Raw genomic sequence first — 16269 nt, forward strand, 5'->3', positions numbered from 1 at the left:
TTTCCGTTATTGGAAATACTAAATCAGCTTCACGCTGTATCCCGCAGACAGCATGGTAGGGAGGGAACCGAGTGTTAAGACACTCCGTTTCCCACTTTCTGCCAAATTCTGGAGGCATTGCGTGTTGAGTGGCAGAACTCAACGCCGCGCTTGGCCTCGACACCAGAGCGAAGAAATGGAAATATAAACATAATTAAATATTTCACTTCCTCGAGTGGGGATCGAACCCACAACCGTCGCGTTACAGCCACACCCTTGTGCCGCTGCGCCACGACGGCCTCAACTATATATGTAAAACAATATTTAAAGAAAACGTCTCGACGAAATTTATTATTATTCCGCAAGAAAGGAAATAATAAATATGTATTCTTTTATAGTTATTTATACTAAGCACGAATCGCATTTACTGATTCATTAAAGAGTACCGCAGTAGTGATGTAGGGTCCCTTCTCAGATAATAATCATCTTTTACGTGACTGGCATTGTAAGTGTTATTTTTTTATATTCGCACACAATTTTTTTAAGGATAATACGAAAAAGGCAAAGCGCGGCGTTGAGTTCCGCTACTATATATGTGACTCCAGAATTTGACGGATAATGAAGAGCGGAATGTTTTAGCACTACGTTCCTTCTATGCACCCTGTGTGTGGAATACAAAGTGAAGTTAAAAACGAAGAAAACACCAACTAGCAAAACAGTATAGCTACTTTAGATAGGTAGTATAAAAAATACTATTTTCCTAAAATAAAAAAAAACAATGAATATCTTTTATATAACTTCTAACTACAAATTTCAAACTATGCATATCCTTTATATTTTTAAATCTAAAAAGATTGAAAATGTAAATAAATAATAAGACAAAAATACGAACCTACGTACCAAACTATGAATATACTGTGTAAATACTAAATAGCCATAGCAACTACAAAAATGAAAAGCTGAAATATAACATTCAGAAGCATATTATTTGAATTCTTTACAAAAAATAGTTTTCTAAGAGTAAGAGATATGCTGTACTTGACCTGTTTCTGGTAACCTTGCACCTCTTGCTTGTATCACTGATCTTGGAAGAAGAAATACTAGAGACTTAAGTTACATAGTATTACTTACAATAATAATAAACATATTATGTAAGACGACAGGCAGCCTTTACCCATTAAAAGTATGTACTCATCAATAATTCTAGTTTGTCTTTTTTTCAAAGCATTTGGTTTTTTTCAGTATCGTTTGTTACACATATGTATATGGTAGGCAGTGAGCCTAGAGTTAAGACACTCTGTCTTCCCCTCTGAATTCGAGAAATTGTATGCCAAGTAGTGGTACTCATATTGTCTTAGGATTAAAATCCTTATTAAATATTACAAATGTAAAAGTTTGTGAAGATTGATATTTGCTTCACTTTCACGCTAAAAGTACTGAACACATTTAGATGAAACTTTATAGTAGTGAAGCTTATATATCAAAATAACACATAGCCTACATTTTATATAAAGGTTTTGTATAATTTGGCTAAAATCTAATAATAAGCATAAGCGGGCGAAGCCGCGTGTGGGTCTCTAGTGTGGACCAAATTCATAATCACCGTTAACAGTCACTCAGTCAGTCTCCTGCTGCGAATATCTTCTTTAATATGAAAATTCCAAGATATTATACAATGTAAATTATAATACACCTATAGTAATTTTAAATAATTACAAATAAGCCCAATAACAAATATGGTTCATAAAAAGTTATTTTTATAGAGAAATATACTTTTACAATCTCCTCTCAATGCGTTATAAAATCTTAAAGAACCTGCTTTACCATTATTAAGCTAATATTAGCTTAACGTTTAGTGTAAATAGTTCTTTATATTAAGCTAGCTTAGTTTGTTATAACCTAATTTATAATTTAGTTTTCTATATTATATACAGATATATTATAACTTATTAAAGCCATCGAAGTTGTGGGGTTCGATTCCCACTCGGGAGAGTTAAATATTTCGGCATTAAGACCAACTACTTAACACGCGATGCCTCCAGAATTTGGTGGAAAGAGGAGAACAGTAGTGTCTTAATGGGAAACGGGGTCCTAACACTAAGTTCCCAGGTTCCCTTTCCTTTGCTAAGTACGGGATATAAGTTGAAACTAAAAAAATAGGAAAAAACACATATTAAACATTCAAATACGTGCCTACACTACTTAATCGAAAAACCACTTCAAAATTAACTTTAACTAAAATGTTTGTGAAAAATTAGCATCACAAGTGTTTGAAGTGCATTAAAGTTCCTCTGTTTACGAGCTTTGTGTGCTTTCGTGGAATGGGTTAAGTTTAAGTGTCACTTATAATTTGTGGTTTTATAGCTAAAGCTAAGTTTACATAAGCTATAGCTAAGCTAATAAACATAAATCAATAATATTAATTACTAGCGACCCTCTTGCGGCTTCGCCCGCTTTAACTACTGGATTATTCATGTAATGTATGTTTGCAAAGCACTTAAGATAATGTGAAAATTAATTAAACCCTAATGCAACCCGCATTTTTGTAGTTTCAATAAGGATTTTCCAATTGTTTTACACAGCAAGGATTTTTTAGTAGGTACCGTAATTTTAAATCTGTGCTACTAATGTTTTCAAGTACTTATTAAAATATATTTAAATGACTATTTTTAAACGGAAGAAATTATAAACAAAAACCTACCTACTACTAACTACTACAAAAAATGTGAAACCAAATATATCGCGCTTAAATAATACATTCAACTCCAATTATCCAATACGTGCAAAAGCTTCTAACTAAATCTTCGTTGCTATAGAGGCAGGCGGGTTTTTTTTTTCGAGCTTGTGGTTAGTGCTCAAGGGGGTATTCTGTCCCTGATGAAAAGCAAGCACGACGTGGCTGCCTATGAGGAAAATTAAATAGAATGCATGGGCCGGGAATTGAACGCGGGCCGCCCGCGTGGCAGGCGAGCATTCTACCACTGAACCAGCGACCGCGTGGCAGGCGGGCGCGGCGGACGCATAGCGAGTGGCGAGCCGTTTCGCAGCAAGGATTTTTTTGATATTGTAACAATTTCTAAAGTACTTATTAAAATGAAAAACAGTAAAAGACAGTTTTGGTCTACATTAAATGGCCAACGTAACTAATATACTTATTTATATGCTGAGAGTAAGGGATAAGTGAAACTTGAGTAACATACAGCTGATGTGTCAACAATTAAATGCGTTTTTCTGTAAAACTATTCGCAATTTCGAAATATTGTAAAAAGCAAATTTTATCTTCGTTTAACGTAAAAAAATAATAAAGTATTTTAAAGGATAAGGAAACCATTATGGAAAAATATCCCTCACAATAAAAAATATATTGAAAAATAATGTCAATTTTTAGACAGAAAAATGATCACTACACGTTATTCTTAAAAGATACGATTATGCTCTCGCGGACTTTTTTGTAGATCTTATTAAGAGGAACAATACTCCAGTACATTTTTTTCATGTAGTACCATTAGAGCAGCGCATGCGCGAAAGTGTCTCAACGGGTAGGACTTTATACACATTTATCGTATTTATGTTAATTTACATAAGAATGTACAAATAATAAACTATATATAAACCTTCTACGAAAAACACTCGATTTAATGGTGAAGAGCGCATCAAAATCCGTTGGGTGGTTTAGAAGAAGAAGAGTTAGAAACAACAGACAGACACGAAAAGCGACTTTGTTTTATAAGATATAGGATAGGATAGGATAGGATACTAAACTTACTGCATATTTGAGCGAGCTTTTGTAATTATCTTTATTAATACTATACGTTTTGTAATCTCTGAAATAATTTAATATATATTTATAATTGTATATTTTTATTTATCAAGTAATGTGGATATTTTATACGATCTCCGCGCGGCTTCGCCCGCTTGAACTTCACGAATATTTGTTGAGGAAAATTGTTCAATTATTTTTCTATAGTTATCTTTAATCCTGTGCACTTAATAAATTCAAATTTTGCCAAATTTGGTGACAATATTTGTCAAAACTGTTATATAGATGCACTTGAAAAAATACGGTTCTCCAAGTTTCCTTGTTTTTCCAAACACACGGTTATTTTGAAATCAAACTGGAGAAAGGAGAGATGCATCAATAGATTGTCTCGTTTTTAATATAAAAAATACACTAATATTAATCCTTCATACATTTTAATAAAAAAACTAAAGAATAATAAAAGCCAAACGTGGCCATTCCCATCAAGTTAATCTGATAGAGAAATCAAATATGATATATCGCTTTGATAGTTTCATAAGAATGCGGACAGTTACCGCCCGTAGCTACTTTAACTGGAATAAGTTAATGTTTATCGAAAGATTGCCTTTGTTGGTCATCATCTATACTAAGAATAGAATATTATAAATATACCACTTATCCTAATTTCAAAACACTTAAGGGGGTACGAGGTTCGAATTCGTAATTATATACTATTATAGTATAAATAAATATATTATTAAACCAAGATATTCAAGCATCTGCATACAGCAGAGGGTATAAAGTGTTAAGACACTCCGTTCCTCACTCTCCGCTTAATTTTTCTAGGCATCGAAATGAAAATATTGGTAAATAATTATTTATTCCTCCGGGAATCGAACCCCTAACCATCGCGTTACATAAGATAACATTACAAACTTCACATTTACAATTTAATCAATGCTATTGTACTCGACGAAGTTCATGATTGATAGCCACTAAGTCGACCTTTCTTAACTAAACAATACATTAAGGCTATTCAAGATATTCAAACTTTATCATTTACTGTTTATTTTCTATCATTAAATGAAACAATCTTCTATCATTAAATGAAGCAAATGTTGACCTGTTATGATAAAACTGTTTTAATAGACTAATATTATTATAATTATGACCGCTTAAAGTAAATGATAACAGTTCAGTAGCAATACAAAGAAAGTTGTAGCCATTTTCCTTGTATGTCTATCGTAGAGAAATAAATTTTATTTTCTTAAATGGAATAGATTTAATTATTTTCTTATTGATTTATATTTGATTATCTGTATTGAAGCCGAACGCGACATGTTATGGGTTCGATTCCCATTCGAGAAAATGAAATATTTAATATTTTCTACTCTCTACCTATATATACAGCATGAAGCTAAAAAACAAAGGAAAAAACCATATTATATAAATAAAATTAATCAATCATTCTATAACAAGATGAAACATTACACCAAATGCAACAAAATAACACTTAAAGCACCGATACGATCGACATTTGCAACAATCCCTGTTAAAAATGTAACAACAAAAACAAGCTGTCAATCAATAACAGAATGCTTATTCAAATATATTCGCCATTATAATTGGAACTATTACGATTACATCATAGCAGTTTTTGCTATTGACTTTACTAACAAATTGATATGTCAATAGAATTGCAAAAGACACCTACGCTTCGTCCTTGGCAGTTCTTTATTGCTCTATATCCATATATATATGAAGTAGAATATTTACTTAAATTATTTATTTTATTATGCTTAATTATTATAGTTTTAATATTTTGAACACTTATGAGTTAAAGCTCCAGTAAACTAGTATAAGCAATGACGTACATTGATTTAATGCTAATTTAAAGCTAATCAATGTCTCTGATTGCTAAAAACAAGCGAATCATTTGAACTTGTAGGAGCTGAGATTATAATAAAAAAAATACCTGACAACAATTAAAATTATTTTAATTTTTATTTATTTATTTTAAATAACTAAATTAATTTATTCTAACGATTTCTTTGAAGTGTCTTTTTATGTAGATATATGTTTATACAATATATGTATAAAATAAAAACATTTTAAGCCACCATTGTGTTATATACACAGTTAAATGTCATCTATATATATAAAATCGAAAGGTCACTCACTCATCACGAAATCTCAGAAACTACGAGTGCTAGGAATCTCTAATTTTGCATAGGAGTTACTTATAGGACGTAGGTGCTCGCTAAGACGGGAATTTGCAATATTCGACTTCTAAGGGGTTGTTTTTGGGGTCGAAAGTTTGTATGAAACTTCGTTACTACAAATGCATAACGTCACTATGACGTAGTCATGGAGACAGAAATTAATAATAACTTAGTTCACGCGGGTGAAACCGCGAGCAGGCCGCTAGTATAATATATTTATTAGTTTATTCTTGTTGTAAGTTTGAACATATTTATATATCAGAAAAAAAAACAACTCTATTGTTATTTACTATTCAAATGAAACGTATGTAGAGACTACCCATATAATATTACAGAGTACAAATTAATCTGTGCACAAAAACCACTTGGCTTCCAAACTTGTGCTTTAAAAACGCTTCGTCATTAAAATTAAAACTACAATCATTTTCTTTGTATTGCTAATATTATTTTCGTTAGTGCTTATTTATACCTGATATCTAGTTAATTAGTGCTAGTATTACAAATTGTAAGCAGATTTTTTGTTTATATTTGTTTTTGTCAGTTTTTGACGGGTATAATAGAGAAATTAGAATTAAATTTGTTGTTTTTTTTTCGTATATTTAAAAGACAAAATGAAAAAGAATAATAGCTTCCCTCTTGCGTCACCATGACTTCGATTTTGGTCGCAAATAATATTATCTAGACGGTTCTAATTAAATATTTTAGATTTTAGATTTCAAATCGGGCGTCGTTAAAATTCTGGACCTACATTTGTTTGGTTTTTTGTATAGATATCATCGATTCGTGTAATTTATATTGATATATTGACGAAATATTTTGTGATATCCCAGTGCCCTAAATATTGTACCTTCTTGACTAGAACTATAATTTTGTAAGCCACCACCGAAGATCCAAGAACGACTATTGTTTTTTTTAGAATATTTAAGATTTTCAGTCAACATTTTAAAAATAATTTAATTGTAATTCTTTGAAATTTTTAAAAACATCTTATATATTGATAAGAATTATAGAATTAAATTTTATTCATACGTTTCAATTACGAAATATAAATATTACTTTGCAATTGCCTACGATATACTAAAGCCTGGAATTCTCTTTCAAGATGCCCAATCGAAATTATATCAGATGTATTAAAGATACCGTTATCGATAACGCTGTTCGTGACTGTAAATAATGCTTTGTAATATAAAGTAATTAATATAATAGTAGCGTTAATTAGCCTTATATCTTTGCATCGAGTGGTCATCGATATTGTTGGTTTCCATTGTATCGATATCTCTTTTATATATTATGCTATCTGCTTGCTTAATTGTATTGTTTTCGTCTGTCATTATACAGGATGGAATTGTCAGCACCACTTTAAATGAAACCACAGTTTTAACTACTCTAAAAAATCTTAGATAATTCAGAAAAAAATGAAAAAAATATTTTTTGAAACAAAATAATTAATAAAATTATCATTTTAACATAAAACACCATTTGTAAAGTATAACATAAGTACGCACACACTTACCTGTCAATGTGGCAACGTCGCACACGTATGTGTGCGTCACACGAAATACAGTATGGATAAAAATCGTGAAATGGAAAAAAAAATCCTACGTCCAAACTGTTGAGGTACCTTAATTAATTTCTTTAGTTCTGGGTTTGAAAAATTTTACCCTATATGCAGTTTCAGTAAAAGGAGCGCTGCCTCTTCCACCCTGTATATATAAAATATTATTTTATAAGTTGCAAAAGCTGCATGTTTATGGGACCATAACTTATCAATTTTGTTTTCCTCATTCTACTTGGTATTTTATGACTAATTGTTTTAATACTAAATTTCCTTATTATGCTTTAAACAGATTGCTTGTAACACTTTCAGTAGTTAAGTGCCTATCCTGTAAATATATCCCTTCAATTTGATTTCTTTTCATTGTAGGATACCTGCAAAATTACGACAAGGATTTTACGAAGACTGTGCGATAGGTTGTTAGTTTTAGTGGCCAATTACGAACTTGTGAACCGGTCAACGAATGAAGTCGAAAATTGTGAAAATGAAATATTTGCCCACGAGTGGGCACAAAGAAACGTATACGCTACTCACCGCGAGGAGGAGATATATGAAGAAACTAATGTATGTAAAGTATTTTATCGTTCTTTTCTCACAGATGCAATTCTACCAATTCTATTGGATTTTGTTTAATAGTTGACAGATTTTTATCAGTTCAATTATTAACAATTTCATATTACATTGTTTTCGTTCTTATTGTGTAAGAGTTTGCGAAATTGCAGTAATGGCTGTTGTACAAGTTGTTCAGCTCCCGTTAGACGAGCGAGATGTTTAATCGTGATAGATGAACGTAAGCAATCTGTATCGAAAATGCAGTTCATTGCACAATGACTTGCGCTATGGAATTTTACTCTTTATTATTATAGCCCTAATACCTTTTTTTCTTATTTTGTAAACTAGCGTCGCCTACCGTACATTTCACTTGAAACGTGCAGCGTACCTCTCTTATAACTTTAGAACTGGTTGCTTGTTTGAAGGACGAAGATATATTTCTTCAGTTCAAGTAAATTACTTTAGTTAAGAAGAAATTGCTGCTAGCCATTCGTGTCATTAGTGCGACTCTTCTAATGATTGTTTGTGCCATTAGCAAATGAGTCCCAGTAGGAGATTACAGTTGAAACATGTTTTCCGTAGAAATATCTTTGGATTTTCTTAGTTCATATTAATAGAAGCTCTTAGTGCATACCAATGATAGTTTCTTAGATTATCTTTTACAAACAGTGTAGGTTACATTTCTTTCGCGCATTTTTGGAAAACGTTTGTAATAAAATAAACAGAATAATCCATTTTTATAATAAAATATAATTGATAAGTTACTGTACCTGCTTAGAAAATATGTCAAAAAAATGTTTATCGCTATAATAGAACCCAAACTTTGCTGCGTTTGTTTACAATAATCTCAGAAACGATTTAACTGCAGTTTTCACTATTATATTTGGGCTAGCTTGATATTATTTAAAATTGATATTATTATTAGCGGGCGAAGCCGCGAGAGCGTCGCTAGTAAAACATACCAATTATTATACAAAGTAATAGTCACGTTCTCCCCCTCATAGCGTAATATCTCGTCAATTTTCGAATTTACATAATTATAACGTACGCCAGCGTAATGTGGGCTATTTTACACCTACAATTATAAAAAAGGTCGCATTAAACCACCAATTTGCGAATGCCTCTGGCTTGTGTGTATATATATGTAAATGGTTTCGTACTCAACGGTTGGAGGCACCTGCTTTATTTGGTCTGATTATATTATAATTAAAGAAAATTGATAGCTACGGTTAAATAGATTTTGTAGTTTGCTTTAGGAAATATAATATAAAAATATATATCCAAATACTATGTCATTAACTAATTACTTTTTTTATACAAAATATAGTCTCTATTTGTAGGTATAATATATATAGAAAACTTCATATAAAGCTCCTAGTCATATTTTAACCCGTTATCGCGCGTAAAACCTCAAGACAACGAAGTTCCATTTCTTTTAAATTTTAGTTTTTTTGGTTGTTTAATAAATACCTATTATTTTAAGAAGCGTGGTTTTAATCCCATTATGGAGAAAATCTGACGTTTTTCTTAATACATATCTATCAAGTAATATATTTTCATAAATTTTAATAATATTCAATTATAATAATGACCAAGATCTCCTAACTTAGTCAAATTTAAATTAATACTGTAAATAAAATGGAGAACGGAGGGTCCTGATATTAAACACTACCCTGTTATTATATAGTTTTATATTTATTACTATTTGTTTTAGAACGATAACTAGAAGATTTTTAAATATTCTAACGCATTTGCTGTAACAATAATGGAAAATGAAATTTACGATTTCCATTTCCATACCAGAAAGATAAATAAATATTCCTATAGGTACTCTAATTAACTAGAACTATCGAAACATCGGTGAAATCCGAATTTATTATACCAAGATAATGATACTAAGATAATAGCTCTTACAAAATAATGCGAGGAATGATGACCATTCCTTAATCTCAAAATGGGATATCGGTTTTATAATTTTCAATTTTTATAATTGTATTACAAAGTAAATTTTTCATGGTTTTTGGAGAAATGCTTGTGTTTTTTTTAATGGCTTTAGTATTATTAGGGTGTTTTTTTTAAGTTTGCTTACTGTATAGTGATTTCATTTTACTTTTCTTTGTGGCAAAGAGGCAGAAAGTATGACTGTAAAACCGACTGGTAGCGGGTTCCATCCCCTCTTAAGAAAATGAAATATTAAAACAAAATTTATGTGCCATTTCGGAAAACGAGACATTTATTCTTCCGTTTGCCATATTTCGGGACCGGGACACCCAAACGAACGGGACAGTCCCGTTCAAAACGGGACATCTGGTCACGTTACGTATACCTGAAGGTACAATACATTTCCTAATACAATCTCAGACTTACACTAAATTTCCTCGTGACAACCATAAGGTGACTTATGGTCGGGGCGGTCACGGATTGTTGCTTGTTAATAAATTTATTTAAGCCTCGGAGCCTTGATTCGAATCCTGGACGCTCGGGACAAGTTTTGTATTATTGTAAGCAATGGATGGACCTTCCCTGAAAGCGTGTTTTCATATATTTTTCTGTATTTTTATTTTGTTTGTATATATTTTTTTAGTTAATACTATTTACTTACTTATTTAAAATTTCCTAAAGAATTCCCTAAATGTGGAATAACGCTTTAATTTTTTTAAAAAATGATATTATTTTTATTTGTTTTCAGTATAGGTTAGTTTTTCGATAATATGTGTTTTGTACGATTAAATATTGTTGATTTATCTGAACTAAACTTTTATTATTGAGTTGAAAAAGTATTACTTTTGCGTGAATTTTAAAATAATCTCATCTTATTTTAATTACTTTAATATTTACTATTTAAAAATCTAGCACCTTTTCTATCCTACTCGGTATACCATATACTCGTATATAAAAACAGAAATCTACTTAAATCATAATAAATGGCCATTCTATTTTAGGGTTGAGAAAAATCCCATCGTAATACAGAAGTATTTCATAGCTTGAGGGTACAACCAAAGTGTAGTATAATCACCGCCTTACACGCATTACCTAAGACGGTAACAGGAGTCAGGAACGGCGTTTAAAATTCCAATATCCTTGTTTAGTCCCTTATATAAATTGGCTATAAATACATACATATGTATGTATAACGTATAAATAATATGATGAGTTTGTAATAAAATACTGAGTTTGAAAGTATTAATCGTAAGCAACTTTCTAGATATATATCTATGTATATTATTTCCCTTGTTCTTGTAGCGAAGCGAAGTGCGGCGTTAGGTTACGCCATTCAACACGAAATGCCTCCAGAATTCAGTGAAAAGTGGGGGAAAAAAATTTATTGCAGATATCTAATTAAAAAAATACACTAATTTTCCACGTTATAATTTCTTGACAGTAAAAAAAATATAACTTTTCATTTCAACAACCATCCCCATATAAATATAAGCAACCAATAAAAACAAAAGGTAAATTTTTAAAATAACAAAAAAGACCCAATTCAAAAGGCACTTCAGCACGCCCTAGCTAACATATTTATATTTCTTTTGTAAGTGTCTTATTTATTCCTATAGCTTCCGTACAAAGTCAATAGCACTGTGTATCCAAGCAGCTATATTCGTAAAAATGAGTAATGTCTCAATAAACTGTGTGTTTACAAGACCGCTGCTTGAGTTAAGCCATGCCATCGGTTTTTGATCAGATTAAAATTTATAAGAGGATATCGTGGATATTATTTTAAAATTATTGTTATTACTATATTGTATTTATGGATCATTTTATTAAGAAACATAATATTTTTTAGCTTCACGCTGCATCCCGCAGATAGTACAGTAGGCAGAGAAAACGTGGAAACCTAATGTAAAGAGACTACGTTTCCTTTAAGACGCTTTCGTTTCCGCCTAATTCTAGCCTCATTATTAAAATAAAATGGTAATATTAAATATTCAATTTCCTCAAATGGTAATCGAACCTATACCAAATATAATTTAGATTAATAAATTATAAACACAGTATGTAGTTTACAAACATTAAAACCATAAGTTGGGAACTAAGCCAGCGAAACACGGATATTTGCTTCTAACTTATTCGACAGCGTCTATTTAGAACTTGTATCTAATTTTCTACTTACTCTCAAGTACGGGAAACTTCGCATCCTATCCATTTGTCTTATGCATAGCTTATATACATTTAAGATTATTAAGTTTAATTGTATAAAAAATAGTGATAATTAAATAATTAGCTTAAGAATTTAATGGGGTCCAATCGTGATGCTGGAGCAGGCATGCGACGGGCTGTGGGTTCGATTCCACTAAAGGAAATGAAATATTTATTATTTTTATTTACTCTCTCTGGACTAGCTAAGCTAGCAAGTAAGTGTTTAGACACTGCGTTCCAAATTTTCTTTTTAATTTTCGATGTTAACGCGTTGAGTGGCAGAACTCCATGGAAAGGAGGAGTTGAAGTTATTAATTCTCGCGAGACGGAATTGAACCTATAACTGTTACATTTAGACATTAAAATATTTTCTATTTCTATTATTAATATAGCGGAATAAATAAACACTATTATATCTAAACTAGATTTCATCATCAGAGATGGACCGAGCAGTGACAAGCATCTTACATAAAATCTTTCTCTGCAAAACGTTATTTACTGTTATACGGCTAACCTCATTAGATTTTATATCGATTTTGCTAACTTGGAATTGTATTTGTAAAATCTTGTCTATTTACTACAGTCACGTTCGTAATAGTAAATTCGTATCGGCATTGGTATCATTGGAAGGTCGTTTATACCTTCGCCTTAAACTTGAGCTTTTATTGAAGAAATCGAAGCTTTACTAGCCTTATTTTATTTTTTTTATTATACAAGTAAATGTATTTTCTGTATAATCTAATTGTCTAATGTATAACTAATATTATACAAATATATTTAATTATTTATATTATACAAAGAGAATTTAATCAGTTCCCTTCATTATCTCCCTTTGGAGACATTACCATACTATATTAGGTTGACACAGACAAGGCTGACGTTACTTAATGCCTAAATGTAGGCCTGGAATACATCCAAAATTAATAATGTGGTGTGAGCTTTGGTTCATATCTGTTAGATTGGCAGAGGAAGAGGAGGAGGAGGAGAATGAACGATTCATTAGTGTAACAATTCTGTTCTATTAGTAAATTGTCAAATAGTAAGCTTAGAATTTATGAATATTACCTACTATAACATTACCTATTACTAATTGTATTAATTATATTTAAAATTATTTTTTAATAGTACAAAATGTCTCCAATTTGAACGGAGAGTGGAGGGTCTTAACACTTTATTTTGCTATACTGGAAAAATGTCTAAATAACTAAAAAAATTTAATGCATATAGAAAATATATAAATGTTTAAATCTCATATGTCCCTAAATAAAAAAGACTCTATTTCTCTACTTTTCTTTCATCATTGTCAATTACATAATACTCGTACACAACTTAGAGGGTTTTTTTTTCAATATCGGAGCAAACATCTGTACGAACTTTGCCGCCGTAATCGAAACCCCGACCACCCGTATAGTAGACTGTGCCATTGAATACTTCCCCCACACCGCCTTTGTGCTAAAAAATTAGAGCAATTATTAAGGCAAATGATGTTTTGACAAAATTTTAATAATTTCCTCACGAGACACTTCCGGCGAATATTAATTGCTTATATTCATTTTAAAGTGAACGCTTCCTTTCCGCTTATTTTTTTTAATCTTATAAATACTTTTATAAAAGCATCATTTCTTATAAACATTACTTTTATTGTATACTTACATCTTCCTTTTTTTTTCACTTAGTGTTACAACACTCCGTTCACGTTCACTAAGACCTTGCACGTTGAGGGCCAAATCTAATTTCGCATTTTGTCTCGACTACAAATCGAAGAAATGAAAATATTAAAAATTTAATTTCCTCCAGTGGGAAAAATCATATCGCATTTAAATATAACGTGTATCGATCGGTTTCTCTTTATGTCCACAATAAATATAAAATAAAAGGAACCGACATAGGCGACGAGCTTAAAAAATAATATCAAAATTTTCATAGCGTATTTAATGCTACCTTAAATATTATGTTTCTAATAAAATAAAGTATAACTTAAATATCCGAAAGTAATTATTAAAAATCTATAAAATCAGCATCTATAGATAACGTTATTTTACTTTTATAACATAAATTTAGGCCGTGGTAGCGCAGGGGCACAAGGGTGTGACTGTAAGACGGTTATAGGTTCGATCCCTACTCGGGGGAGTGAATTATTATTTATTAACAACTTTATTTCTTTGCTCTGGCACTAAATCAAAAGCCCGGCGTTAAGTTCCACCACTCAACACACAATGCCTCAAAATTCGGCATAAGTGGGGCAAATACTGTCTAAACACTAGATTTCCCCTGGTCTATTCTGTCAGCTAGATTCTGCTAGTGGAAAAAAGCGTGAAGTTAGTAATTTCATTTATTTAAATTAAACAACCAGTCACTTCATATTTGAAGATTTCAAAACATCAAGCATGAACCTCTGAACCTACGGTCACCTTTTGCTGTATGCTGTTAGTCATCAGCTTGGTCTTTGAGAGAGGCCTTTGCCCAACAATGGGATGGTGCAGGATAGGGAAAAAAAAAGCATCAACCCTAGCAGCAACTACCGCGACTTTAAAAAAATCTCTCAAACATGTCTGTATTTACAAGTAAGAGGGTAGGATACCTGCAGGATATCTGTAGGTAGTTCTTATTTGTACAATATCTATATGGTATATGACATGTAAATGCTCCCCTGAATTTCCCCTAGTCATTGGGGATGTCCCTGGAACTGCTTTGTTATCGTACGCGTTTCCAGACACTTTTTAAAAGCCTTTTGTTCTGTCAAGTGCGAGTGTCATCTCCTTCAACAATGTTTTGCGGTGTATGGTTCTTATCTATCCTTTGCATCCCTGTTTCATTAGTTTTGATAGCAGCGATCTGAGAGTTTCGCTTTGTTGACTTAAAAAGTATGAAATTATATCGTCTTTATAACACTACTTATTTGAAAGTAGAGTTAAGTACGTCCAAAAAATAGAAAAAATGATATAGACCATTTATCGTAAAATATTTTATTTAACTATTTTTTTTTTAATTATGAATACCAATCCTAATAATTTATACAACACATGATTACGAGAAAATTAAATAAAGACGTAATAGTAGATTATGTCAATAAATGTTCTATTTCTCTATTTACAATACAGAAAAAAAACGGAAAATAAAAACACTATTACTACATATATTAAATAACCATATCATAAACCACATAATTATTAAACAAGTGTAAGATTATGTATTAATTAATTCACAGATAATCTAATAACAAATGGGCGCAGTGTCAAGTGTCAGTCGTCAGTCGTGCGCGTGCGACTGTGACTGACATTGATCTGGTAACCGGATAGTGAGGTGCCTCGTCTGTGTATATTTGTAATTTATTGTCAGTCATAAATTTTATAACATAAAGGAACTATATTGTTATACTAGTGGACCCGAACGCGGCTACGCCCGCTTGAACTATACGAATATTTATTAAATATATTTATGAAATTATTTTCAGTTTTCAATAGAGAGATGCGTTAAGCAAGCTCATTTTGGGTGACGTTTTCTAACAACAAACTTTGCAAATCGTTGCTTAGCAACGACGGTTGTTACTAACATGGCGGAATAAATTGCACGTCAAATTAATAAGTATTTTAATATATGGGTATATATCGAAAATATTACAAATATGAGAAAAAAAGTATCCTATGTTCATCCCGAGGCCCTCAAGTATCTCTATATGAGTATTTTATCACAATTAAATTAGCGGTTTGGCCCTTATTGCGTAAAAGACAGACAGACAGACAGACAGAGTTATTTTCGAATTTATAATATAGGTATGGATAGTTTAGCTAAGTATTGTATAGTATATTTTACGATGTTATTTAAGATTTGAAATAAAAAGTGAGATCGAGAGAGTGAGAGAGTGAGGTGTAAGCGTGTGACTGTAAGAGCGACAGGTTGTAGGTTATATTCCCACTCGAAAAAATGAAATATTTAATATTTTCACTTTTTTACTTCACTGGTGTCGAGGCAAAACGCAGCGTGGAGTTCCGCCACTCAACTTTCTATACCTCCAGAATTCGGTGGAAAGTGGGGTACGGTAGTGTCTTAACAAGAACGGAGAGTCTTGACACTAGGTTCCC

The 16269-nt window shown here is 31.5% G+C and overlaps 1 protein-coding gene across 4 annotated transcripts in view; it reads left to right on the forward strand.

Moving 5' to 3' along the window:
* Positions 1-16269, forward strand: part of RapGAP1 (Rap GTPase activating protein 1) — a 247916-nt gene that overhangs the window by 130712 nt on the left and 100935 nt on the right. For 2 of the 4 annotated variants that reach the window (XM_085185720.1, XM_085185724.1), the window contains exon 2: positions 7865-8059. The exons of the other annotated variants lie outside the window; for them this stretch is intronic. In XM_085185720.1, the coding sequence (XP_085041846.1) occupies positions 7959-8059 (101 nt within the window). In that variant the 5' untranslated portion in view covers positions 7865-7958. The remainder of the gene's footprint in view (positions 1-7864; positions 8060-16269) is intronic. 4 annotated transcript variants of the gene reach the window in all.

The sequence above is a fragment of the Heliconius melpomene genome, chromosome 5, assembly GCF_056956725.1.
Source record: "Heliconius melpomene rosina isolate 202511_hmr_F chromosome 5, ASM5695672v1, whole genome shotgun sequence".
NCBI classification, from domain to species: domain Eukaryota; kingdom Metazoa; phylum Arthropoda; class Insecta; order Lepidoptera; family Nymphalidae; genus Heliconius; species Heliconius melpomene.